At 34.6% G+C, this 26463-nt stretch overlaps 1 protein-coding gene across 4 annotated transcripts in view; it reads left to right on the top strand.

Annotated features, from left to right (window-relative positions):
- Nucleotides 1–26463, top strand: part of FMN2 (formin 2) — a 184859-nt gene that overhangs the window by 142901 nt on the left and 15495 nt on the right. For all 4 annotated transcript variants that reach the window (XM_066993979.1, XM_066993978.1, XM_048079932.2 and 1 more), the window contains 2 exons: nt 8137–8188; nt 21909–22058. In XM_066993979.1, coding sequence (XP_066850080.1) covers nt 8137–8188; nt 21909–22058 — 202 coding nt within the window. The remainder of the gene's footprint in view (nt 1–8136; nt 8189–21908; nt 22059–26463) is intronic.

The raw sequence follows: 26463 nt of genomic DNA, 5'->3' as shown, positions 1-26463 counted from the left end.
GAGACCTTTGCGCTGTGTATGACTTTAGAAACACTAGTATGGGGAGTGGTGGTCAAAGCTGTACATGAAATACAATGTATTTTACTTCTTTGCATGTGACATTTAACAACATTATAGTGAATAGTCATGAAATGCACGTAACTAGAGTATGATGGCATGGTATTTTTTGGAAGTGTTGGAACTGGGCCCCATTTCCAGTTCCCTTCAGCTGACAGTAGATGTCATCTTTCAAAGGGTGATAATAAGCTATCTCTTTACTGTTGCCTGAGATGGATTAAAAGAAGAAATGAAAGTAGAGAAAATTCAGATCTTAAAACATGTATTGAGGGCTAAGCAGGACTTGTGCTGCTTTTTGTTGTTGTTCTTATTTATTTGAGGAATCAGGTTCCTTTTATGGAGTCTTCTGCTGATAAGTTTAATTGTCTTTATAGTTTCAGTGATCACATACTCATAGAGAGTTTTAGCTGTGGTTCTATGGATCTTGGTAGTGATCTATGGGACAACACATAATCTGAGTTGTTCTTGAGTGAGAGTGTGAAGTCATTGTGAAGTACAATTGGTTGGAATCAATATAAATGTTTGTTTAACTCACAGGTGTTGAAAAAACTGGAAAAAACATAATTAGAAAAATACCCAGCATGTTAGATGCTCTATTCCCAGTTATCTTCAAGATACTGGGGCCTGAGTGAAGTATTTATATGTTCTGTTTCATGTATGCATAATAATCTTGGAAAAATGGGGGAGAGGAAGCAGGTGTTCTTCCTGCTCACTACCTTCTACGGATGTCATAGGAAATCCAGAAGGATCTAAGACTTCTTTTACAGTTTCCAGAAGAAATTCTGCTTTCTTCTTTTTGCAAAGCTTTTTTAGATTTCTCATCTTTGTTTACTATAAATAGAAATTCTCAAAACTACAGCAACGTAGCTCTAACGATTCATCCATCATAAAGGCATTGTATCTGTCAAAACCAAAAACAAACAGAAAAACACAACAAATGACAACCCACATCCTGGCTTCACTTGAAAGTTACCGGAAAGATCATGCATAGTTAATTATAAACAAATACTAATTAACACTCTTTGCCCCCCCCCCCCCCCCCCCCCCCCCCCTTTATATAAAAGATTTAGGATATAGACAAGCAGATGAAAGGATTGATTCTTGTCTTCCATCTGAGATTACTCAGATGCATTCCTGTATTCAATTACCTGAGAAGATGTGATATTCCCTTAAGAGACATCAGGAGATCAGAAGGGATGGCAGTTTCGTGCATCTTCTTACTCATAGCCCTTTGAAACTGGTTCAGTAGAAGTAGCTTAAATTGCAACAGGGTTTGGGGCCAGATGGTGTCTACAGACAGTAATTGCTGGGTCAAGATCATGGCACAGGCTAAAAGCAAAATGTTCTGGTGGAACGTAAGCTCCGGGGGGGTGGGGGTGATATTTCAATGCTGTTTATAGACCTTGGAGGTCTACTCAGAATCATTTCTGAATCTGAACCAAAGGCTCAACCTGTTTTGTGACTATGCTTATCTAGTACATTTGCACACAAATTATTTTTAACTGTTAAAGTCCCTTTTCTCTCATGAAATTTCTGTTATTGCAGGTTATAAGCTTAAATTTGCATATTAATATTGCATATTAAGCTTATGTTTTTTTTTTACAAAGCCACTGAGAACCAGTGACATCATCATTTAAAGTTTAATGATCATCTAACTCTTGTTTACAGTCTTGCCAGAAACTTACTTCCTTTTTTGATAGATTCCATCTAAAAAGACTGGTTAGCTTTTCCCAGTGCCACTCTTCTCCCCAACTACGTCGTGGTTAATAAATTAAACATGCAAAGAGAACAAACAACAACAACAAAAATAGAAATTTAGTCAAAGAACATTCAGAAGACCAAAGGGGAGAAGAAAAGATTTTTTTTTTTTGTAGCTTACTTTAAGGGCTTTGCACTCACAATGTGTCTTTGTTGTTCTTTGATAGTTAATATTGTCAAGGAGTTTCAAAACAAGCATTGAACAGTGTGCTTATTTCCAGACCAAATAAAATAGTTGTAAGTGTTATTTAACTGTGTTCTGGGGGATATTTAAAAACTGCATGTACCACCAAAAAAAATGGAGGAACTCTCCTAGAAGCTTTGGCAGAGGTCCTGCGGACTTGAACCTTAGACCCTAATAATACAAGTGTGACTACATGCTTTGTTCATGCAACATCTTATCTCTCTCTGTTCACTGTCCTCTCCTAGTCACATGTTTGAGATAACCTGCAGAAGGTTTCCTCGTAGCCTCAGATAGGCATTTCAAGTCCTCAGATCCCAGTGGAGTAGGTCTGCAGCATGTTTTAAGAAAGTCTATCCCTCAACTTTGTATTTATTTTTTTGGTCTGTTTGGCCCTTATTGTTTTTTGTTTTTATTTATTTATTTATTTATTTATTTGGAAGGGGTGGTTAGGGTTAAGATATTTGCTATATTTTGTTGTATTTTCAAAGTCATAGCTAATATTAATTCAGCACACTGTGGGGGGGAAAAATGTTCTTTAAAGATCTTGGTAAAACTGCAGGAAATGTTTGTAAAAGTTTTGAAGATAGAGAGTTTATTTTTTTTCAGTAAAAAGAATTTCTAAGAATTCTACTGCTTTTAAAATGCACATAGTGCAAGGCAGAATACTCCCTATTTAAAGCAGTAGTTTCAAGTCTTAGACCACCCCATTAGTCTTAGTGCAGATATTTCCAAAGATTTTTAAGTCCATTGGAAGAGGCGATAAAGAATGAAATGTTGCACTTCCAAATAAGAAATTGCAAGAACTGATAACAGAGAAAATAGAACTTATATCCAATGCCTGTACAGAACATAATCATATACATACAGAAAATCAGATACGTTTTATTGTTTTGTTTTTGCAACAGCTTTAATGCAGAAAGTATAATGATTACATTTAGAAGAGACTTATCTAGAAAGTTCATTGGACTGAAAATGAGAAAATACTTGGCAGCATTCTTAGTTCACAGAGTGGCTTGATTCCTAAAAAGGTTTTAGCATAGTACATCTGAAATGTCAGTTGTCATTTCGATCAGAAGGGACAATTCATGGTCAAAAATAACTTTTATATCCTTACCTTTGAACCCCTCTTTATTTCATTTAATCATTTAGGCTTCTAAAAAATAAATAAATAACAACAAAAACACCCCCCCCTCCCCAAATGTTCACCTGAAAGTGAACAATACTGTTCTGCTAAACACTGTAATTTTCTAGAATGCCTGTGTTTGATTCTTTCATTTGGTTTTGTATAACATTTCAGATTTTCTTAAATGTGTAGATCACTTTGGTATGACTGTTCATATACGTGCCTTTGCAGAAGTTTGTATGTAACCTTTGCAGGACTGGAATCTAGAAGAATTGGAAGAGCAAACACAATAATGGTGTGTATCATTCTAGACTGTGTGTCTATGCTGATGACAACACCTTTTATACATTAAATTAATTAGACATCATTTGTGCAGCTTTGTTGGAAATATCTTTTTGAATTGCATGAAATCAACCTTTATGTCCAGGTTATTAAACATCAAACAGTAGATTTAAGCAAATACAAAAAGTGATGCTACAAATTAGAATATCTGATGTAAATTTTGATGAAATACATATAACCTGTAGTTAGACAAATTGATTGAAGAGTCTGGGATATAGTACAACCCTCATGCTTGGGAAGGAATGATATAGGGAGGAAGGAATGTACTTGAATTTTGACCAAATATATGAAGTATTTAGGAAATACAGAGCTTGCAGTAAATGGGGACAAATTAAATACTATGAAGATATCTTAATGGAAAAAGCAGGCAAACAGTAGAGCATTGTCCCATAAGAAGTCATTAGAGATGCTTTCAAAAGAAAAAGTGAAAAAGGAGTAAGTTAACTTAGTATATGTTATGAATAGAAAAGGCAGCTTCTCTTCCTTGTTCCATGAGAGGTCATTTTCACTCTGAAGTGTTCCTTTTTCAATATTGCAATGTTCGTCAATATGACCCGAGGTTATTTTTCAAATAGGTAGATTTTACAGGATATATATGCTTTCAGGATTATGAGAGCTGCATATGAAGACCTGCAATGCATTGAATGTGTGTAGGCAGAGTTATAAATCAAGTATTACCTTTGTTCTCCTCTGCATTATGTGAAATACAGGGACTAATACTTCGGGTATGATGTAGATTTTATAGGTATCTATTAGATTTGAAACAATATCTTTGGAGGCAGTTCAGAAAATTAGTGTCAAGGATCAAGAACAGTAATTTCAGTGCAGAGGGCTGAGGAAAAGATGTTGGGTCAATAAAATATGGAATATTTTTAGTTGGCAAAGATTACTGACCCGTGAATGGGAACCTCTGCATCTGTCATAAGAGCCTGCAAAAAGTTTCTTATGTGATCAGTGGAAGTATATATATATATTTATATATAAACATATACAAAAGCAGATGAGACTACAAGACCTCTTTTAATGTTTTTCAAAGAAAAGCTGTAAGACTTTCTGAAGTTTTCTGAAGAAGTCTTGCTTCTTCAGGACAAAGAGAGAGAGCAGGAATTTTAGTGGCTGAGCTGAGCACCCTGATGTGCTCAGCTGCCACAGTACCCTTGAAGATGACAGATTTTCCTGCACCAGCTATTGCCATGGTAGGTTCACTGTGAAATGGGTAGGGATTTTCTCCTTTTTGCTTTACCTGTTGGAGGAGTTCTCATCTGTGAAAGGAAACATAGTTTTCTTCCGACACACCTCTCCCCACATGGCTGCCTTTCAGCTTGTACTTAGCACTTAATTGATATAGGCTGCCAAGAAAGAATGACAAGACAGTGCCTTTCAGGCACTCTGTTTACCAGTTGTGATGTACTGCTTTGGAGGAAGAAGTGACAGTAAAGATGCATTATATTCAATGAAATGGAAAAGTCTAATGCAGTATGGGGAATCTCTGGCTGAATCTGTCATAGCTGTAATGTTCAGAAATACCTGGAGCTTTTGGGGAAAAACTATATTAAAAACATTACTCCCTTGCTGAAACAGAAAAATGGGTTGAAAACAGTTTACCAATGGAGCAATTAGTATGGCAAAATACCAGCAACCACTAATATTAGGTGATCATGTCAGTGGCCAATTTCAGAATTTATCGGACGCTCTAGATGCTTCAGCAATCTAGTAGTTATTCCAGCGTATGCATATGACAGTAAGACTTTTGTGGTTTTGATAACCAACAAGGAAAGAAAGCATCCTGTTAAATCTCAATGAATGTCTTTGACTAGCTATTGTCCACAGCTTTCAGTTGTTTACTGTATACTAGTACAAAAGTAGTCATTTAAATGTTTACTTTGGACTGGGACAGATCCTTGAGTGTATGTACCATGTTTTCTTCTCTTCCACTGGTGTCAGCTGTCATCTTGTTGAAGCAGAAACATTTTAATACTGTTCTTTAACTTTTTTTTCATCTTGAAAAACAAGAAAGCAAATGGATTGCAAGTCTGATTCACACCTGAATAATGTCCTTTTGATAACATTAAAAAGATTTAGAGGTGTCATGTCATCACATGTTTGGAATAGACTACAAGGGAATTCTCTCTTAGAGAAAACTCTTTCCTTGCAAGACTGTTAATGCCAAGAGGTGATCTGATGCAGAATGAAATCGGGGGGGGGGGGGGGGGGGGGGTATAGTAACTGCCTTATGCATATGTGCTTATTAGCTTAAAAAAAATTAAAAAAAAAAGACTATTACATACAACTGAATAATTCAGGGATTATCAAGATTCTTTGTGTAGTACCCATTCTCTAGGAAATGATTAAAAGTACAGATGCATGCTTTTAAATTAGAATGGAAATAAAAAATGTGTTGCAGCATTGAGACATTCTAACACACTTTGATAAGCCTTGTACGATTTGTACTTGCACTCTTTCAAAAAAAAAATTTGAAATATTTGCTCTGTTGCTTTTTCAGGTAAATAGTTGTTTGTAAGCATGTGTAGAATGGTTGGAGATGAGGAAAAAGCCAAAACTAGACAGTTCAGATGTTATGTCCCATCAATCCTATAAGATTATAAAAAGGGTTCTATCCTACAGATGTAAGTACTAAAAGACTATCCTAAGCAGGAACATGCTAGCCTCCATTTCCAAGCATTGTTTAACTGAGAGGATTCCAATTTGTGTTTCAGTAACAGCACTGCTTATTTTAGAAGCTGTAACTGAAGGTACATTAGTAAAAGTGTTAATGTAAAATTATATATTCTCCCTTCATCCAAGGAGTCTGGGTGGAGTTTCTTCTCTCTTGCACCATATGGTTCTACAACAAATTATACCTTGACTTTCAGGATTGAAGTATAAAGAAAAAAAATCTGTCAAAGCTGCCAGGTTTCACCTGGTTTCATATCCAAAGCAAGACAAGGCTTTCAAGCAAAACTATAAGTCAGCCCAGATTCACTCAACACTGGGCCCAGGTTCACTCAGAAGAAGGGTTTTGAGCCCTCTCAAACCTTTTGAAGAATCTGGGCCGAGTTTCAAGTCAGTAATGAAACCCGTAATCAGGCAGGCTTCACGTTCTTTTGAGTTTCCTTGAGAACTTTTACCCAGTACTCCCTCAAGTTTCCTGTGGCTTGCTGGGATTTCTTTTTCACTTCAAACAAAACAAGGATGGAGCCTTAGTCTTCAAATAACAATTGCTAGATACAAAGTTTGCTGCTGTGGGTAAACTGAGCACTGCTCGCCCAGCTCAGCAGATTACATTACTACTAATAAAAAGCATTTGCAGCATCAGACATAATTCCGATCCTTGTTCCGACTTTGGGGGGGGGGGGGGGGAAGGGAACCTCCACTTCTGTAACTTTGCTACAGATTTCACATGTCTATTTCAGTGCAAGTATGTGTTTGTAAAGTGCTGTTGATTGAAACTTCATAATAGAAAAAATAGTGATTATTTTTGTACCCTAAAAATCCCATTCTCATTTGTGTCAAATTTAAAATCTTGATTTCCTATTCCTACCACATTGTTAATGTGGTGCATCAACGAAGTAGAAAAATATTTTTTATTGTTGTAAAGCAATGTAGGGAATGAGAAATAGCTTTAAAGTTTATGTTTTTTTTAGTTTTCTCTTTGAATTCTGTACTATTGATATTTGTCTTCAGGACAATTCAGATCCTCTTCATGCCTCCAAACCCAATGACTCTCTGGAATTCTAAAATTCTCCTTGCAAATTAAAAACCTAGTATTCCAGCAGACATGAAAAGGGAATAAAGTTCGAAACTAAAAAGATTTTAGCTACAATGTGCAGTTCTTAAATGGATTTAAGCTGTGATAACTGAATAACTGTATAAATTTGATCTAAGCACACTTGCACAGAGCAGATTTTACTATTGCTTTGCATGTTGTTGATGCCTAGGTTAATACGTATGTTCTTGTAGATTTTGCATATCGATGTTTCTAAGTTAAGTGAACTGAACTTACTACATAATGCAGTATGAGAGAAGATGTGGAAAACTGTTCATTTTTCACTAGTGTGGCAATGACAGCTTGCTGTTTTTGACTTTTCTTCACATAATGGCAATGCAATAATTTCCTTTGTATAGAAAGTAATGTTTTTGATATGGGCCTACTATGGTGCTAGTACTTCACTAATTGATATGTTATAATTTGTTCTTGTTTAGGAATTCCTAGTTCATAAACTAACTAGCTATTTGAAGGGGGAGGGGAGGGAGAAGACAATTTTTATCTGTCAAGCAAGTTTTAGAAAAGCTTTAAAGCTGAATGCTTCATGCTTTTCCTCCCTCTCTTAATAGACAAGTTCCCATATTTTTATTTTCAGAGTTATACTTTAAGAATTGCTTTGAAGTCACTCTCATGACTTGGTTGTTTATATTACTGCAAGATTTAAAAAACAACAACAACAACAAAAACACAACACTTGTTTTGAGGGCTTTTAGGTGTGTGTATGTGTTTTTCTAGGGTTATCAGACTTCATGTAGTTTTTTCAGAACTGTTATACTTGAGTGTATCTTCAGCTTGTTTTTATAAAATAAAGAATAAAAGACTTATGAATTCTACAGTGAACATTATTTAAAAAAAAATCTGTATCTTTCGCTTTATAGTTATTTCTTTGCCTGTATTTTTTTACAGCTAAAATAGACCAAGAAAATGAAGAGAAATCACTAACAGAAGCACATAAAAGGTAAGAAAGAACAACACGCTAAAATCCTTCTCTGAAAAAAGTGGTTTTTTAGAAGCTGCTGTTTTGGAATCCAATGTTATTTTATTTTTGGATAGTGAAAGAAATGCACTCAGAAAACAAAGTGATATTTATTGTCAATTTCAACTTGATGAACAGGAAAAAAAAGGTATATAGATATGCAGTCTACCTTTAGAAAAATTTTGCAAGACTCTTGCCTTTAAGATATAAAAGGCATATACCTTATGTAAAAACAAACTTAGAATATGACATTCAGACTGAGAGAAAACTGTTCCTTCTATGCCAGAATCATGGTGATTTGACAGACATAACATTCGCCAGACAACTAATGTTCATTAGGTACAACTTCCTGAGCTTATAAAATGTGGAATGGAAATCTGTTTTTTTAATATACTAATGATATGTATAATTGAATGTGACTTCCTTTGTAGTGTTGCTAATAGATCTTCAAATAGTTTTTGTGGCAAAAAGTAAAATACTTCATTAAATTTCATTACAGATGTGTGCAGTTGAGAGTTTTCAAAATTGTGAACTTCGTTGCATTGCACAACTTGTGGTTTCTTCTAATTTCTGGCAGTGTTCTTCAGAAGCAGTGTCTAAATGGGACACACTTTTATTTGTCCCTGCAGAAGACTGAAATATGACACACACCATTTCTAGTCCAGATTTGGTGAAACTGTATTAGTCTGTATTAGTTTTATGTTCACTAAGAATAGCATCTTCTTTTTGTGTTAACTACAACTGACACTGAATATATGCTAATGAATACAGCTGTATTCATTAGTCCATGTACAGTAAAATATGCCACTATAAATGATTCTAGTTATTACTATGATTTATTAGCCATCCTATGGCCCTGATGCCCTGATTTGTTACTTGCTACAATGTCACATTATGGGTGACTACTCTCCTGGTACAGCACCAATACCAGTAGTTTCTGTCTATACCCATGGGCCATGTAATAAAGACAGTACCTGAAAAAGGGAGGGTGGATGTTCCTCTGTCATCAGAAGCTCCCTCCTTACTTGAAAGGAGATGGTAGGTCATTGAGTGGTATATATCAATGACGTGGGATCCTGATGGAAAAAGTGGAACAAAGGGAGTATTGCTTTGGCTCAGTATCGTACCTCTTGCTCAAGTTTATGAAAGGCATTCCTGAAATTTCTGAAGCTAGTTTAACTGCTGAATTACATGATTCTTACTCTTAGAAATTTCCTTTATAATAAAACTTTGAGGGAAGAAACTGTTAGTAGAAGAGAGATTTGTGATCTCTGACTGCTCTGCTGAGGAAACTTTCTCCTGTGGAAAATGGATTAGACTATATGTACAATGCTGACAGATTCCTACGGGCAAGAGGGATCTGAAATCTGTTTGGCAAACTTGTGACTTGTCGTTGTCGAATTCATTCTCCAGTCTTGTTTTTTATTTTTATTTTTTTATTTTTATTTTTCTCCTGACTGAAACCATGATATCAACATATTCCTTTCATTATAGCTAGGATATACGGTAAGGGAGAAGAAAGAAAACTGCTCCTTGGACCCTCAGTCAACTTGGCCTACTCCATCCTACTTGTCTTAACTCTTTCTTCTCCCCTTTGCTGATGAGTGCAGCATCTCCTTTTGCACAGTATTTTGTCCAAGAAGGAAATTCTAGTTCATTGTTGACATCACATGCAAAAGTTCTTACAGAACACGAGGAAATACACTGGGACCTAAAACAAAAAATCTAGGGTCAAATCTTTTTTTTACTGTTATATAAACTACATTTCTCTTTATCCCTTCCACCCACACACTGTAATTCTTAATCAAATTTGTGGTATTTGTTAAAACATTGAAGACAGGTTCTTGGTGTAGTTTTGGTATTTTGTGTGTTTATTGCATTAAGATCTTTAAAGGGTCTTAGAAATAAAATACTTGGGTTCTTTTTTTTTTTGGCAGGGGGTGAAAGAGAAGGTGAAAGCTTAAAAAGCTAAATGAAAGATTAGTTACATTTGGCTAATCATAGGTAGAACAGCAGTGCATAGGATGACTAGACAAGCAAGTGGTGCAAGGAAAAGTGATGGATTAGATGGAGCAAAATTAATGTGATTAATGTGTTTGGATTTTACTTTTTGAAGTGGATAACTTCAGCTCACATGTAAGTTCAGGTCTGCCCCAAGACAGCATTTCTTTAGCTTTTAGTAAGAGCTACAAATTTTCTTTCTTTTAGCTTGGGCACAAAATATTAAAGCTCATATCTCTATTAAAAGCACAGAAGTCTAAAAGAACAGCTCTTGCAGCAATAACAACAAAAATGTTTCTAAAATGAATAATGATTTGGGGAAAATGCAGCAATGTGTATTTTAGAAAAGCTCAATTGTGCAATAGATGAGCTGAAATGGAAAGTTAATCTTCCACGCAAAATAAAGACAAAGAAAATGGAATGTCTGCTCCAGGGACTCCATGCAGTGTATAGCTGTTCATTTGTCACAAGTGAGAAAATGTTTAATCGGTTTTGAAATGATGTATTCTCTCTTTATTTATCATGTTTAGTAACTTTAAGAGTGTCAGTATGTAAAGTGTTTATCCAAGGAATGGATTTCTGGCACATGGATAAAATGAAAAGTGAAATGTTTAGCTCGCAATAGGCATATGTTCCAAGATCTCTCTGAGTAAGTATCCTGAGATGAGAAGAAAGCACACAGGTCTGTGTTTATCTAGCTTACGCAGGCAGACAAGGAAGGCTCCAGCCTGGTATTAACACTGAAGTGACATGGAATGTCTTCACCAAACCCCAAACAATTACATCATTCCGTTAACAATATTGATAAAGTGCAATAAAAAGGAACCTGGCACTTTCCAATTAGATCTTCATTGCTAAATACTTGAGAAACTGTCAAATACATGACAAGTTAGAGTAAAAAAAAAAAAAAAAAAAAACTGTGGAGGGGGGAGATCGGGGGGAGCAAGAGAGGAGGAGAGAAAGAGATGATTCTGTATTTTAGGAGCCCATAATTTTATTTTATTTTTTTCCCATTTGAAATCTTTCTAGATTGTGTCCTATGCACCAAGATACATAGCTATGTGCTCAATTCACACAGCTGGAAATAACGTTAGTGACTTTTAAACAAATTTATAACTAAAAATGGGATTTGAAAATTGTGAAATACAACACCAAGTAACAAATATGTTCCGTGTTTCCTATATTTTCATTTTTTGTACATATTCTATATTTTTATATATTTTCTATATATCTTCCATATTTTCCTTTACTTAGCTTTAAATACCTTTAATCTTTCAGAAAGATATTTCCTTTAAGCAGGGAGAAAAAAAAATAGAATCACTATAATCATTAGATGCAAACAATTATCGTTTGTTATCAATTGTAGAAGGATATAGTTTGATCCACAGTATCTACAGCAAATAGAAGCCAAGATTGCATCAAAGTTATTGTCAAAAGTTGTATGATAGCTGATGTCTTTTTTACCATGCTAGGATAAAAGGCAAATGTATCAGAAGGAAAAACCATCTTGCTGGTTTATGGTCTGAAATAAGCTAGTTGCTCCTCTTCTTGCACTTGGTTCCTGAAGAAACAACAGCTAAGTGATCAGACCAATATTAACAGAAACAGCATTAAATGAAGGAGAAGGTCACTAGTCTCTGCCTTTATTTACCTAATAGTTATGAAGGAATAGCATGTAGCTTTATTACTTTCTTATAATACCTTGCCCAGTATTTAGTTCTGATCTCCTTGGAAAGCTTACAGATTATGGTCTTTTAATATAACAAGATAAATGCAGACTGGAACACTGATTCTCTTCCACTGAAAGAGTTAATAAGATTTTTTTTTCCTTCTACCTGCAATGCTATATCTCTTCTTGGAATGAGGCATTTGGAATCATTCACAGATTGAAATGGAGATGTTTGGTTTAGACCTGAGAAAAATTCAGAAGATCTTCACTTATTCCCGCTATCTGTCACTCAATAAAACATCAGATTCTAAATTCAGAGCAGTAATACCTATAATAGTCAAAATAAGCTTTGGATTTAGCTGAATCCTAATGAACCATAATGAATTCAAATAGAGGGTCTGACTTTTGGCAAGAAAAATCAATTGTTCTGAGAATTGCTCAGTTTGTTTACTCATACTAAGCCCACGTAAGAAGCAATGCATGCTAAGAAATTCTTAAAAACACTACAGACCCTCTTACGTCTAATATTTCAGGTAGTATAACCCTGAACAAAGTGATAACATAACACCAAGACACAAGTCTAATTTAATTGTCTTGATTTGGGGTGAAACTGTTCAGTTTTTTTTCTTTTTCCTGTGATGATGCAGGAAATGAAGGGTGAATACACAGATACGCTACTTACTATCGTGGCTCTGTGTATATCACTGATTTTTAAAATATCTAAAAATTTAATGTTTTTTTTGTAAATCTCAGTGCATTCTGATAGCATGTACGTGTTTTACAAAAAGTCAAAGGACTTACTGTCTTCTGACATGAGTATCAACTGGGGAATTTCAGATGTGTATGGTTTAGTACAGAATTCTCATCTTCCCATGTCAGGATATTTTTATTTGGTTTACTTTATAATTTGCTCACATTACTTGCACATTCCAGTGATCTTCAGGCTTTTAAGTGTTTCCTGAGTGCTGCCTCCCAGGCACCTCTTCTGTTTTCAGAACTTTTAATAATCCATTTAGCAATGTTTTGTTGCTTTCTTGCTGTAGCAACAAATGACATTAATATTGAATAGAATTGTTTACCTTTAAATTCCCTGGGGGAAAAAAAAAAAAAAAGAAAAAAAGTACTCCTGACACAACACTTTTCAGAGACTTCCATTGGCTCCACTGAACATTACATTTGAGGAGGAACAAAGCCTTTACACCTGCTCATGAGCTGACAAGTTGATGACACTTAGAGAAATAGCAGACACTATGGTACAATGGCAATGCTGAAAAGCAACACCTAGAAATGTAGCGCCTAAGTCTGGTAATCCTTTATAACAGTAAAAGTTCCTCCTGCTTCACTACCCCTCCACACAATGGTTTGGATTTTTTCCAAAAGTGAATTGTAAAGTTGAAGTGAAAATTGAGTCAATGATTGAAAGAAAGTGGTGAAAAGCTCAGAATGGAGGGAGGTATTTAATAATAATAATAATAAAAACTACGCTTTTAACTGAAAGGTAAGAGTATGCTGTTGGCCTCCATCTTTCACTGTTCTTTTGCCATTTGTCCTTTGTTGGTTTCTTTCCTGTTATTGGGTCTCTTTTCTTGCTGTGTGGCTCCTAGCATGTGGACTTGAATTGCTCATGGTAATACATTTCAGGCTGGAGGTATACATTAGTTGCATCAGCAAAAAGTAAATACTCAGTGGGAAAAGGAAATGTGTATAGAAGAAGCTTACAGACTGTTAAACAGATTGGATCATTCTAGTTTAGTATCCTGTCTTTGACAAAATATCAAGGCCTGTAAATATGCAGTAATGGAAACATAGCCAGCAGTTTAGTTATGTCAAAAAGTTTCTTCTGAAATATGGGTAATTGATCTTTCCTTGATCTTTGTCCTTTTCTAAAAATATTTGCTAAATGAGTGCAAGTTCTTAACCATTTGCATGATTGATTTTTTTGTATGTGTGTGTGTAAGAGCATTATCTTTTCTTTTAATGATGTTGGGCTTCTTGCTTAAATCGTTTTATTGGTTTTAAATTTGTTTCCCTTTAATGGCATTCAATGCTAGTATGAACAAATTGTGCTATAGCTTTTAGTAGACTGGCATACAATTTAGAGATCTAATATTCAGAATAGCATACTACTTTATGCAATTTATTATGCAGTTTATGTACAGGACATACTCTTAGATCTTACCGTAAAAAATAAGAAATTAGTTTATGGTGCAAATACAGTTACACAACTAAGTAACACTGACAATAAAGTTAAGTATCAATGATAACGATATAGTTTCAATAGTGGGGGTCCATTCATACCAAAACCTAGTGTTATAGCATTAAATTCAGTATTAAAAAATAATAATCATGTGGCTAATAAAATTTACAGGAAAAAAAAACCCACAAATGAAAATCTTTAAATGTAACACATTATTTTCACTTCTACTCTATTTTCAGCAGGTGGTTTCACTGAGTAGTCTTCAAAAATTTAAGATATTCCTTTTGAGCTGTTACAGCTGAAGTAAAATTTGTGAGAGATTAGCTCCAGTGAGTCTCCATTGTGCCTTCAGTTTACGATTATGTTCAGTAGGTTTTTTTCATCATATGGTCCACCTGATTTGTTTAGTCAAATTGTTTTTAAGACTTTTATAGTATGGTGTTAGCATTTGCAATGACTGTGACTTAAATGTAGATACCACTTCTATTTTCACTCTTTTCTCTTGATTTGCCACCAGAGTTGTTGTCTTCCTTGCTGTATTTTAAAATTTACTTTAAGGTTTGTTATATTATATTGCTGTTGTCATGTACATGCAATTGGAGAAGCTGGACATAAAGGATGTGGTTTAATTAGGTCACAGTTCTATTAACTCATCTGGGAACTATCCAGTAATAACTTATACAATACAGGTCATTCCTTCCTTAACAATTTCCAGCTGATGGAATACTGCCATCAGCCCCTCCACAGTACAGTGCTTGCCTCAGCCTGCTGCTGAAACCCCACTGTGCTTCTCATATATGGAGATTAAGTGGCTAGGAAAAAGTGTTGTCTCTATTCTTCCTCGGTTTGTTCCTCAGCCTTGTTGCCTTTTCTTTTTTTTTTTCCTCGTTTTGAAGAGATGGCTTCCTTAATAAAGCAGATTCAGAAATGCTTTAACGAACCTGATCCCTCTGCACTGTCTTAAATGAACACTTCTCCTGGGAAACTTTACACCTGCATCTTTTCTTAATTGCTGCCTGGAAGACGGTTCTACCGTAATCAGTCTGCTGATGAGGTAAAAGTTTGTTCTCTATCCCAAAGAAAACAGTGCAATGATCACCGGAAATATCATGAAACCCTCATGTAATCTTTGGAAGAAGGGAAGGGAACAGCTCCTTTGGCCTGAAAAGACTTCCTCATGTCCAGAGGAGTATGGTTTATTTAGCTTTGCTTTAATGTGTGAATATCAATGATTCAGATGTCTGGAGCAATAGAGTTATGTACCATAATCTTTACATCAACCCCAATGGCTGTCAGATTTTCATTGAAACTTGATCGCTGTGGAAAATACTACCTATTTTCTCTCCTCATCTAAACAAAGATACTGTCACTGCTATGAAGGGAATGTATTGGGATAAGTTAGAAGTTCAAAGATAAATGCATAGAATTTTAAAAATGCATGTAAAGGCCTTTTCAGTCTCACACTTCATCAACCCAGATTTTGAAATGTTTCAACCCCATTTCTTGAGTCTGCTGTGGCTAATCAATTCTTAGTACAGAATATAGTGAAGGTAGCAAAGATACCTCTAACCTACATTTCCTGACCTTTGATTTTTAGATGTCTGGGGGTGACTCAGTCTGTGCAGAACAACTTTTCAAACACTCTATTTTTTGTAATTAGAAAAGTTCTGTCTGCTAAGATAGCTTCATCCTGCCTATAACATTATTTAGCACCTTGTCAATGTATACAACTGATAATATTGACAATTTTACATGAATGTTAAAACTGTAAATTGTTCCTAGCTATTTAGGGGCAGGGAGGGGAAACAAAATTTGTATGAATGAGGCAAACTGGACTGTCAACACATAATTTCCTGTTTCTTTCTGTTTGTTTCTTGTTGGGTGTTTGCTGTGGAAAAAATAGTAACTCAAAGATACAGGAATTATTTCGTCGTTTATTAAACTGTTAATTTTCATTTGGTTGGAGCACTAAAACACTATTCTTTTAAATATAAGTTTATAGGAGGTAAGGGACTAGAGAGGAGGAAGATGACTTAGGATTCAAAACATTGCAAATGTTTGGCAGGTTTGGTTTTTTTTTTTTTTAGAGGAAAGGAAAAAATCTCTTGAGGCCTTTGTTTTCTAAGGAACAATATTACAAAATCAGTAGTTACACAATATAAATTGGCAAAAGGAAAAGAGATTAATCATTCTGGTAGTTTACTTAAGCTGGCATATTATCTCAATTTTTTAATATAAGATACTGCTTTAAAAAAAAATTAAAAAGTTCTTATCAGCATGTAAGTCCCGCATATTTTGAATGAACCTATATTTAATTTTTTATTTTTTCACTTGTAATCATGCAGGACATGGTACAACACTGAGTAGAGGCAATGGTATTATTAAAAAATAAACAAAGAAAGTGACCTAGGGTTATTATGCAGAGAGGGTCCTCAACAAAATACCTCAATAGAAGATGCAAGGTATCTTAGGATGCTGTGCATGTTAAGTTTTCTCACAGGCTTGTGCTATCTCAATTACCAGGATGATGGTTCTGTTTCATTTTGTCATATAATTTTGTGACTGCTGAATTTGTATTCTGTCATATGACTAACTCTCCTTAATGCTTTTGGCTGTTTAGAACACAAAGAAAATATATACAAAGCCTTTTGATAATTGTAAAACAAAGCAAGACTGAATGTGACAATTCACATGGATAACTTTTCCAGGGACCATCCACTGTTACATATATACTGTCCTCTTCCCTATGTAGTCATAAATCCAGGTGCAGAACTTTGCATGGGTTTACAGGTCTGCCAAATCAGTCTGGCTTTTAAATCAGACTCATGTTAGATTTAAATCAGTAATAGGTATGTGTAGTCTTCTGTTTTCTTTTTACCTGGTTTCTTTTGGTGGACTATGTGTAGTTCTGTTTCACCTATGACTTTCATCAAAGTGGAATATACCTTTGCATTTCTGAGAAATGGTGAATACATACATCAACACACACACACATGATTTCCGTATACAGAAAATTAAATCACTTGCAAGAGTACAAATATGTTTGAATGTGTTTTTAAAGGAGAAAAATTTTCTGCAATTCCTACTTGAGTCAGAACTGCTTCTGAAACACAACCACTTCAAAAATTAGCACAGTACCACCACTAAGATTACCTGTTCTTAACTTCAAATGTGCGTACATGATGCTTAGCAATTTATAAAACTAAATACAAGTTGTCCAAAATATCCAGATTTGAACTTCAAACAAAATATATAACCTGTTAAACAATACAGAATCTCTTGCAAAATTGAGGAAACATTTTTTCTACATTTAAACACACATTCAAACATGAACTGTACTCTTACAGGTGATTTAATTCACTGTATGTGAAAATCAGGTTTGTGTGTGCAAGTGTTTGTTCACCATTTCTCAGAAATGTCAGTCAGGACATGCCTGAACCTCCTGTCACTTTGCTATTTTTTTGGCCACAAAAGCCTTTTCAACTGATATTGATGTGAAATTACTACTGCTCTTTGTTTAGTATTTTTTTATTTGTCTCCTTATTCTTTTTTTTCCAGCTGCTCTATTTCCTCTTTCCCTTTTTGCTTGACCTACTGTGTGAATTTATATACATCTACATACACAAACATATCCTATACATCTTTATAAACTGACCAAGCGAATGGAAAAAATTAGTCAGCCAATACATCACATATAGCAGACTTGAATCTAAATCATTGTATAAACTTTAGATTTCATACGACCTTCAAAATGGAATGGAAAAATTGATTAATCCATAGCTGCTCTTAAAATATTCCCAGTGGATCAGACCTATTATCTAGAAATGCTGTCAATAAGCCAATCACAATGTGAATGACTTCTCACACACACACACACCCCTGATTAAATTTGGTTTGGCTGTTAGTGCATCCATTTCTTCCATCCCTCCAAGTAGAAAAAATAATTTACATAGTCTCATAGTTGTACACAAGGGAGCACACACACAAAAAAAAAACCTACAACGAATCGTTCATCAAATTTCCACATTTGACTAAGCAGTGAGTGCAGTCATCTCAGTCTACAGTGTTTTTTTCTTTTTTTCTGAATTACACAAACAGTTTAACCAAGGAAATTAAGACATGAGAAAGTGAGAAATCTTATTTCCTTATTCATTTATCATGGATGGGAGATTCTTCTACTGTTTTGAGAGATTTAATTTATATCTTTCTCCTTCTGAGCCAACATGTGAAATATGAAAACTGGTCTGAAATTTATTTTAAAAAATTGGCTTTTGCCATGTCAGGATAAGACAGTGGTGTGAACATCACTGCCTTACTTTTAATCAGGCTTTCAAAGTCATGCTATTTGGAGCAAAGCCGCTGACCTCCTTTACCTCTTTTAATCCCAGAAAATAACTTGCATGCCCTTCCTTCCCTCTTCCATGACTGCTCTCTCTTCACTAATGCACATTCTTTTCTTTTAATACGTTTGCTAAGACTACAAAAAACTAAGAACCTGTTCACTTGAGAAATGGCCACTAAGGAAGCTTTGCAATACCTGTTTGTGTAATACATTTAATTTTTCAGATAGGTGAAATAATATCCAGAAAGGTCAGATGAGTTTCCCAAAGTTACATCCTGCAGAAATTAATTATAGAAACACAACCCATTCAACTCTAGTTCCTTATTTGATTCAAAATGTCTGTATGCCTGCATGTACAGTCAGGAACAGTATTGATGGTATTTAAAGATGTCTTGTTTCCAAATCTGCTGAAGGATCAACAGGAAAATTTGAATGGGTTCCCCCACAGAAAAGCACCAGAGAAAATGTGTTTGCTGCCTGGCTGAGATTTGAATGGTACCTATTCTTAGGGTTATGAAAATGTCATCCAAATTTCTCTTTGTATTTGAAATGTGCGTCTCCTCCTGGATTCAGCTTTGAGACATATCTAGTTTGATGTATGTAAACATTTCCAAATCAGATATTTATAGAGCATGATAATAAGAGGATTTATTGTTGTGTGTTTTATTATTTGATGCATTTGGATTCACTTTATTTGCTTTCTCTTTCATCTGTGAATTACGCCACTTTGTCTTGTAGTACAAAAATGACAGCATCAAGAGTATAGCAAACAGGTTTCTATATACCTTCTAAATGCACTCTGAGACTATTAACTACTAAATAAGCGGTGAGCCCTGCAGCTGAAATGTGTGTACATATATATATATACACACAGTAACTGTTTTGACAGCTAGATATGCAAGTATAAAAAAAAAACTTGATTCATGGAGATTTGTGCTCTGGAGTCTGTTGCAGCTGATACCTTGTACATTGTTAACAGTTATCAGAAAGGTGCGACGCATTAAAAATGACAGCCTGCTACCTTGCTGCTGTTCCATATCTCGCAAACAGCTTATTTCCCTTACCTCCAAAAAAACTGCCAAGGAGGCAAGCAAACTGGCTGAGTATTTCTGTCAATATGCCTAGAAATGAAGTTACAGGTGTTAGCCACAGCTGTATGTGTGCATAAGGTTGTACTAGTTGTACAAGCAGTCCTCAGGGAGATTTTCAGTCATCAGAGAAAAAACATTGGCTATCCAGTTGGTCTTCAGTAAATGTTAGTGCTGGTTGTGTTAGTCATCAACTTTTTCTTGAGCATGCTCCTCTACAATATGAATTTCACTCTGTCTTGGCTTCCTGTTTTGTGGGATGTTTTCCTGTAAGGGAATTCTAGCTCGTTACCTCAAATTTAAAAGCATTACTTAGGACAGACATTTACTGTCTGTTTCTTTGTCATTTTGTCATTTGCAGAACAGTTTGAAGAGAGATTTCTCAGGTCAAGGCATCTTATTTTAATTTCTGGTCTTTCTATATTCTATATATTCTGCAAATCACTAATGACCTTCATTCAGACAGCTTCCTTAAAAATAAGCCATTGACTCAGCTGATGCCTATAGATTTCTCTCTCTTACTGTATTCCTCAAGTTCCTTCAAAAAATGTTGCCACTTCATTCTGAAAAATCACAGGAGCCTTTTATGTGACTTCCCCCAGTAACAAGCTCCATATCTAGAAATCAGGGGAGGACACTGGGAGGAAAACCAAAAAGATCTCCCAGATACACATCTGCTCTAGTCTTTCAAAAAGTTGAAAACATTAAAAAAAAAATAAAACAAAATAAGGCAAAACTTCTGAAAATACAATGCAGCAATTCAGTTGACTGATGTATGTCAGGGATATTCTTTATAAGTAGTTCTGTGGGATCATAGGATACATGATAAATATTTACCCCGTATAAACCTGTGAGAAAAAATGTCAAGTAAGGCAAGTAGAATGGGATTTTGTAGTTTAATCATCTATAAATCATTTTTTTTGGGGGGGGGGGGGGGGTGGTGGAAGTAGAGAAATACAAAACAGATATTCTACTGATTAACCAAGTGCTGTCACAGAACATACTGCTATGGTAGGTTAACTGTGGGAGCTGAAGAAATGGTGTGCTGAGATGTGGCATTTGAGTATCAGTACAATAGATGTAAAAGTGAGAATGTTTTTGTCCTTAATGTTTTACGTGCAACGTCTTCGATCTTCTCTACAGCTTCATTTTACTTCAGCAGATGGAATATATATATATATATATGTATATGTTAAGAGAAAAAGTGTATAGAATTTGGTAAACAGATACTATTTTTTTAGCTGTAGCCCTTTTTCTTATTCAGAAATAGGATCTTTTACATATATGTTGAATTTTGAGAAATAGGAAAAACTGCTTCTCAGAGACTTTGTGAGGCCGACCATTCTGAATGATTAAATCTGTGACCATTAAATACTTTACGATACAATAGTCCGTGTAGAAAGATGCAACGTCTGTGACTAAAATGACATTTCCATCCATTGAACTGGAATTGTATTTTTTTCCGAAGATTAAAATTATTTTATATATATATATATATAACTTTATATATAAGTTTTCATAGGGGTAATGGAGTAGCACTAGATCAATGAGCAAAGCATCCAGAATTATATTTCAAGAGACAGCTTTCCCGAGAATTTATCATGAAATAACTGGTTCTTTAGAGGCTTCGGTGTTAAGCTTCAGATGAGAAATATGTTCTTAAAAGCTCCAGTATTTACAGAACTTTACCTCAAAAATGAAATGGAATAATAGTTAATGAACCAATTAGGGAGGAATTACCTCAAAAACTATATAATTCAATATAATATTTCTACATGTTCTTAAATCTGAAATAAAAGCAATTCAAATTCAGAAATGTGTTAAATTTAATTGCTGTGTTCAGAGGCAAATGGCAGATTTTTCTGGTAGAATGATAGATACTTGTTTTCTAGCATAGTTGCTCCTGGCTTAGTTTTTCATTGCATTATTTCTTCTTGTGCCCAGGTGGGAATCTTAATATTTTTGTGTATGCTCCCATCTAATGCATCTATCCCAATTTATTGTAGTGTAGGTTTAACAGAACTTTAACAACTTCACTTTCAGTCTGTATAGACATTATGATTTCTGAAAATTGCATTAAACACAACAGTAAAGCACTGTCAGGTGTGGATGTCTGGATATGCAGGGCTCTGGAGAGTGCACTAATTTTAGCTTTTGAAATGGAAAATACTTTGGTCAAAAACGGAACCTGTGATCCTGTGATAAATGCCAGATCCTAACTTTGCTGAAGGATCGTATTATGTATTTATCTGTATACTAAGAGCTGAGAACTGTTGTTTTTTATTCTTATATTTTAGATTTGCTACCAAAGATAATTAAATGCCATGTCAGTGTTAAGTAGGAAAAAAAAATCTATATCAGTGGGTATCATTGACACATTTGTCATTTTTCTTTTTTTTTGGCAGCTTTTTGGAAACTGCAACGTATTTCTGTATGAAACCAAAAATGGGAGAGAAAGAGGTGTCCCCGCATTCTTTCTTCAGTATTTGGCATGAATTTAGTTCCGACTTCAAAGACTTCTGGAAGAAGGAAAACAAACTTATTCTTCAGGAAAGGTACATTTGTTTGTTTGTTCAAAGGCTTTTCTCAGAGAATGTTATTGAGAGCAATTGCACAGAAACCAGTCACCCTCACTTCATTAGCACTGGGAATTTCTCAGTCTTTTTTTTTTTTTTTCCCTAGTCGTCATAATTTTTGAATGGGACATTAATATCAAGTTGTGCTAAAGTTTTTGCAGGTCAGCTATGTGAATGACTTTTTTAGTAGAACACGTAACTTCTATGCCTCTATGAATCCAAGCAATAGGAAAATTGTTTCAGGTCTGAAAGTTGATAAAAAGATTTCCCATTCGTGTATTTACTGAAAACAAGTCAAGGCATCAAGATATGACATGTTGTAAATATTTGTCCAATGAAGTCGGGGAAAAAGGAGGGGAAGCAGAAAGAGAGAAGAAAAGGTCTATTGATCCCACCTTGAGAAAAAAAATCAAACTGAACCATATTCCAAATCACAACCCCACAGACATGTGCCTTGTGGTATATATGACATAATTTTTCAAAATTACAATCTTAATTCTTTAACCATAATGTCTGTTCCATGTATTAGAAGAGCTATGAAGTTTGCTTTCATCTGCACGCAGATATTACATTGTGGTAATTCTTTGTTTATAAATATGATGCCAAGAATTAATTAGTTGTTTAAAAAGTAATAAATGTCATATAAGGACAAATTAAATACAAACACGAAAACTGTAAACATGGTTACATAATTCTACATCTGTTAGCAACTTGAGTGATCTCAGTGTACAGATAATGAAGCTACTTCTGTGCCTTAACATTAACAGGACCAAAGCTTTAGGTTCTTTAAATGATTGGTATCAGTCCCTATTTTGGTAATTGTATAAGAATAGGTCTCTTCTTCAAGAATACTCACCCTGAGTAAATGTCACAGACATCTGGCTTTGGAAATCATTGTTAACTTTCCTTAGGCACTTATATGATCAATGTCATATATACCGTATATATTTAGTGTAAGTGGATACATTTTGGAATAAGTACTGTCTCAGTTAAAAAAAAATAAATAAAAAATTCTGTTCCTATTGCAAGAGCATGGTACAAATATTAGTGCAATACAGCAGTAATCTGGGGATATATTTCACTTTACTGCCTGACTTAATTTTAAGTAAATAAGTACATCTCTTCAGAATTGACTTGACAGCTAAATATTATCTTCAATCTCCCGTGCAAAGACTTAGTTGCCAACTTCATACAGCTTAATTTCATTTTGTATTATCTCTACAGAACAGTATTTAAAAAACTGCCCTTTTGTTTTCCAAAGTACTAGGTTGTTATTCTAGAACCAAACATAAACACTCCAAAGCTCCCCTGAATATTCTCTCTAAAAAATAATTTGCTGTAAAAGAAATTAAGTAAAAGAAATTAACTAACCATTTTTCTCCTATTTTTCATATACTTCTGAAGCTAAGAATAGTATTGTGATACAATCATTTAATTTTTTGTTTCAGTTCCATGTATGAATACACTAAGAGGATGTGTTGAAGCAGCAGGGAAAAAGTGTCTGCCAAGTTGGTCCCTTCTAGGCCAAGGGTGCCTTTTAATCTGAAAGGAACTGAACATGTTTGCCTACAGAATGTCTTTAGGTTGAGGATGTGACGGGGAATGAAAGGACACTGAAAAAGGGCCTACAGTGGGAAAGGAAACTGGGATATTCTGGAAAGAACAGCAAAGAGGCCGAGGCTCAGAGCAGATGGGATGGAGGAGATTTTCGCAGGGGTGCAGGCAGGACTGTGTAGCTGCAAACCAGGAAGTCACTGAAATTAAAACTGAGAATGATCCATCCTGAAAATCAAAGATAGATTTTTATTTATTTATTTATGTAGGTGTTGACATGTCTCATCAAGTTTCAATCTTCCACTTTGTAAACTCTGTTTGTTCAGCTGAGGCAGGGTTTGGTGTTTGGAAACTTTTGCTGTCTGTGCTCACCTCAGAAAAGTTTGGCACAGTGCTGTTTCAGTGCTCTTCATTGCCTTTTAGGTAGTAAAATATTTTGTCCTAATTGACAGTAAGAGTAAATATCTTCCAGGTAGTACATTTTTTCCCCCCAAATGAAGTATCTCCATTTGATAAACAACTGTCTTATCAAAGCCTTTCTGTGGAAAATATTTTGCGTGCCATCATAGTTCAGCCTGATATCTGAAGTTGTCCTTTAGACTGTTTGCCTGACCTGATACTTCCACTGTTCTTATTGATAGGAAGGATGCTGTGATATGAAGGTTTATGAGTATTGAAATTTCAAGAGGAGAAAAATCTTAACAGAATATTAAGTGTTGCTAAAAGGTGTAAGAACATACAACACATAATCATGGTGATTTTGAAAATCTCAGCCTGTATGGACAGATGCTGAGGTGACAGAAATATGCCTGTTGCCATTGGAATTAACAAAAAATATAAATAAAAAATCAAGAAACTGGATTTTAACTCTTCAGTTTATATTCTTGAATGAATGTTTTGGGTTTTTTGTTTGTTTGTTTGTTTAGGACATAGCATGGAATTTAGTGTAATACATTTTAAAGTGTTTAATAGAAATCTTTAGTTTGTGATGGCCTATGTCCATCGAATGCTAGGGATAGTTTGTACATTCAAGTGGCTGGTGACTAGAATATATGGATGTCTCAGCAGTAAAATTTGAGGGATGCAATCCTGATCCTGGATTAAAATGTCATTAACCCTCAGGAAGGTGAGAATTTCCTGTTAAGTGTCTTGTCAATGAACAGTTGTTAATTCTTCCTGTCTGAATAAGATAAGTTGCATTATTTTCTGTTGCTAAAGGTGAAGAGCAGGCTAGACCATTAATCATCAAAGTAAATTTCTGTGCTTTTTCATTGGTGGAAAAAATCAAGTCACATTTATGGTGAGACTTTTTAAGTATTGCCACCTTTGGTGGATTATTTCCCAGGCTGTTGCCTCATGTAGCATACTTTCATTATGATCGTTATTTATAAAAAGTATAAATTTATTCTATTTTCTTTTTTTTGGGTTAATCATCTTCCTTACTTTTTTTCCCCTTTTCTTCCACTACTTTGGTATTTAGTTTAATAAACCTTTATACTATGTTTCTAGAATAGTTTGGGTATTGTTTCTAAAATATTTTATATCTCAGTTTACATATAGACTGTGTAGGGAAAGGAATTACTTGTTAATATTGACTGTTTCTTATTTAGTCTCTGCAAAGATGAGCCACAGTGTTTTACAATAATTTACTCAAAGGCTTTTCATAGATGATGTTTCCTAAGGTGGTACAACTTTTTGTTACCAGTGAGTCAATTCTTTTTTTAAACACTTTTCAGTCAGCATTTTACATTGTGTATTGGTTTCCCAGGCATTTATATGTAAAAGATAAACACTGAAGTGTCAGACTTCATATTTCTTTAGAAGAAGATGAGGAAAAAAAAAAAGAAGAAAAATGGTATGAGGTTAAAAACAAATTAATTTTTCCAAAGTTTTCTACTGCTTTTGCTCAATTCTGTCAGATGAAATAAAGCAGAACTGGAAAATACCAGCTGTAGAGAAAATTATGCGTGATTAACTGTTAAAATACAGTAGCAATAAAAAGAAAAATGCACCCGAAAATTACAGTGAAATAATAAGTCTGCCAAAAGGTTTTCCTAACCATACCATTTTTTGTAGTCACTCTGTAAAGTCTAACTGGAGCATTCCAATCAAAATTGTTATCTGGATTATTTATAAATTTCTAAAAAATATTTTAGGCTAAATTTGTGATGCTAAACACCTTTAAATGAAAATTTTAAATGTAATATAAGTTTTTTTCTCATTAAGCAACTTACAGCAAACAAACAAAAACTCAGTGAGGCCTGGTTTGGGTCCTTAAATTTTGGTCTTATTGTCCTTTCATTATATTTCTAAATTGTCACTGGTAGGATATGCTTTGTATTTGTACTTTGAAAACTCCTGAATGGTATCTGACAGTGTAGCTTGCACTTTATATGTGATCAGCAAGAAAGCCAAGAAGAGCTGACGTATTGCCTAATTCCTTTTCAATGCTCTTTGAAAAAAAAATATGGTTTTGAACCTTACAAACTTCTTATGCTTATTCAGCATCCTCATAACCTACACATTTAATTCAGTTTCTAAATACCCTGAGATGTATATATATACACCTCTGAATGTATACTGTCAGATAATGCACAACTGCAGTGACAATTATACAAAAGCCTCACCTTAGGAAAACTCTTAAGGAATCACACCACCACTCTTGAAATTCATATTTTTCTCCTGTAGAGAGAGCAGGTGTCTCATGCAAACTGACAAAGTTAATATCTTAACCTTTTTCTCATAAATTTCTGTCTTTGTTCTCCTTTTTATCTTGGTTTCTTTATATTTCTGAGGTAAAGATATTCAGCATTAAATTTGTTATTCCAGC

The sequence above is a fragment of the Anser cygnoides genome, chromosome 3 (genome assembly GCF_040182565.1).
Source record: "Anser cygnoides isolate HZ-2024a breed goose chromosome 3, Taihu_goose_T2T_genome, whole genome shotgun sequence".
NCBI classification, from domain to species: Eukaryota; Metazoa; Chordata; class Aves; order Anseriformes; family Anatidae; genus Anser; species Anser cygnoides.
The sequence above is the reverse complement of the archived record's forward strand: the minus strand, read 5'-3'. Positions and strand labels throughout refer to the sequence as shown.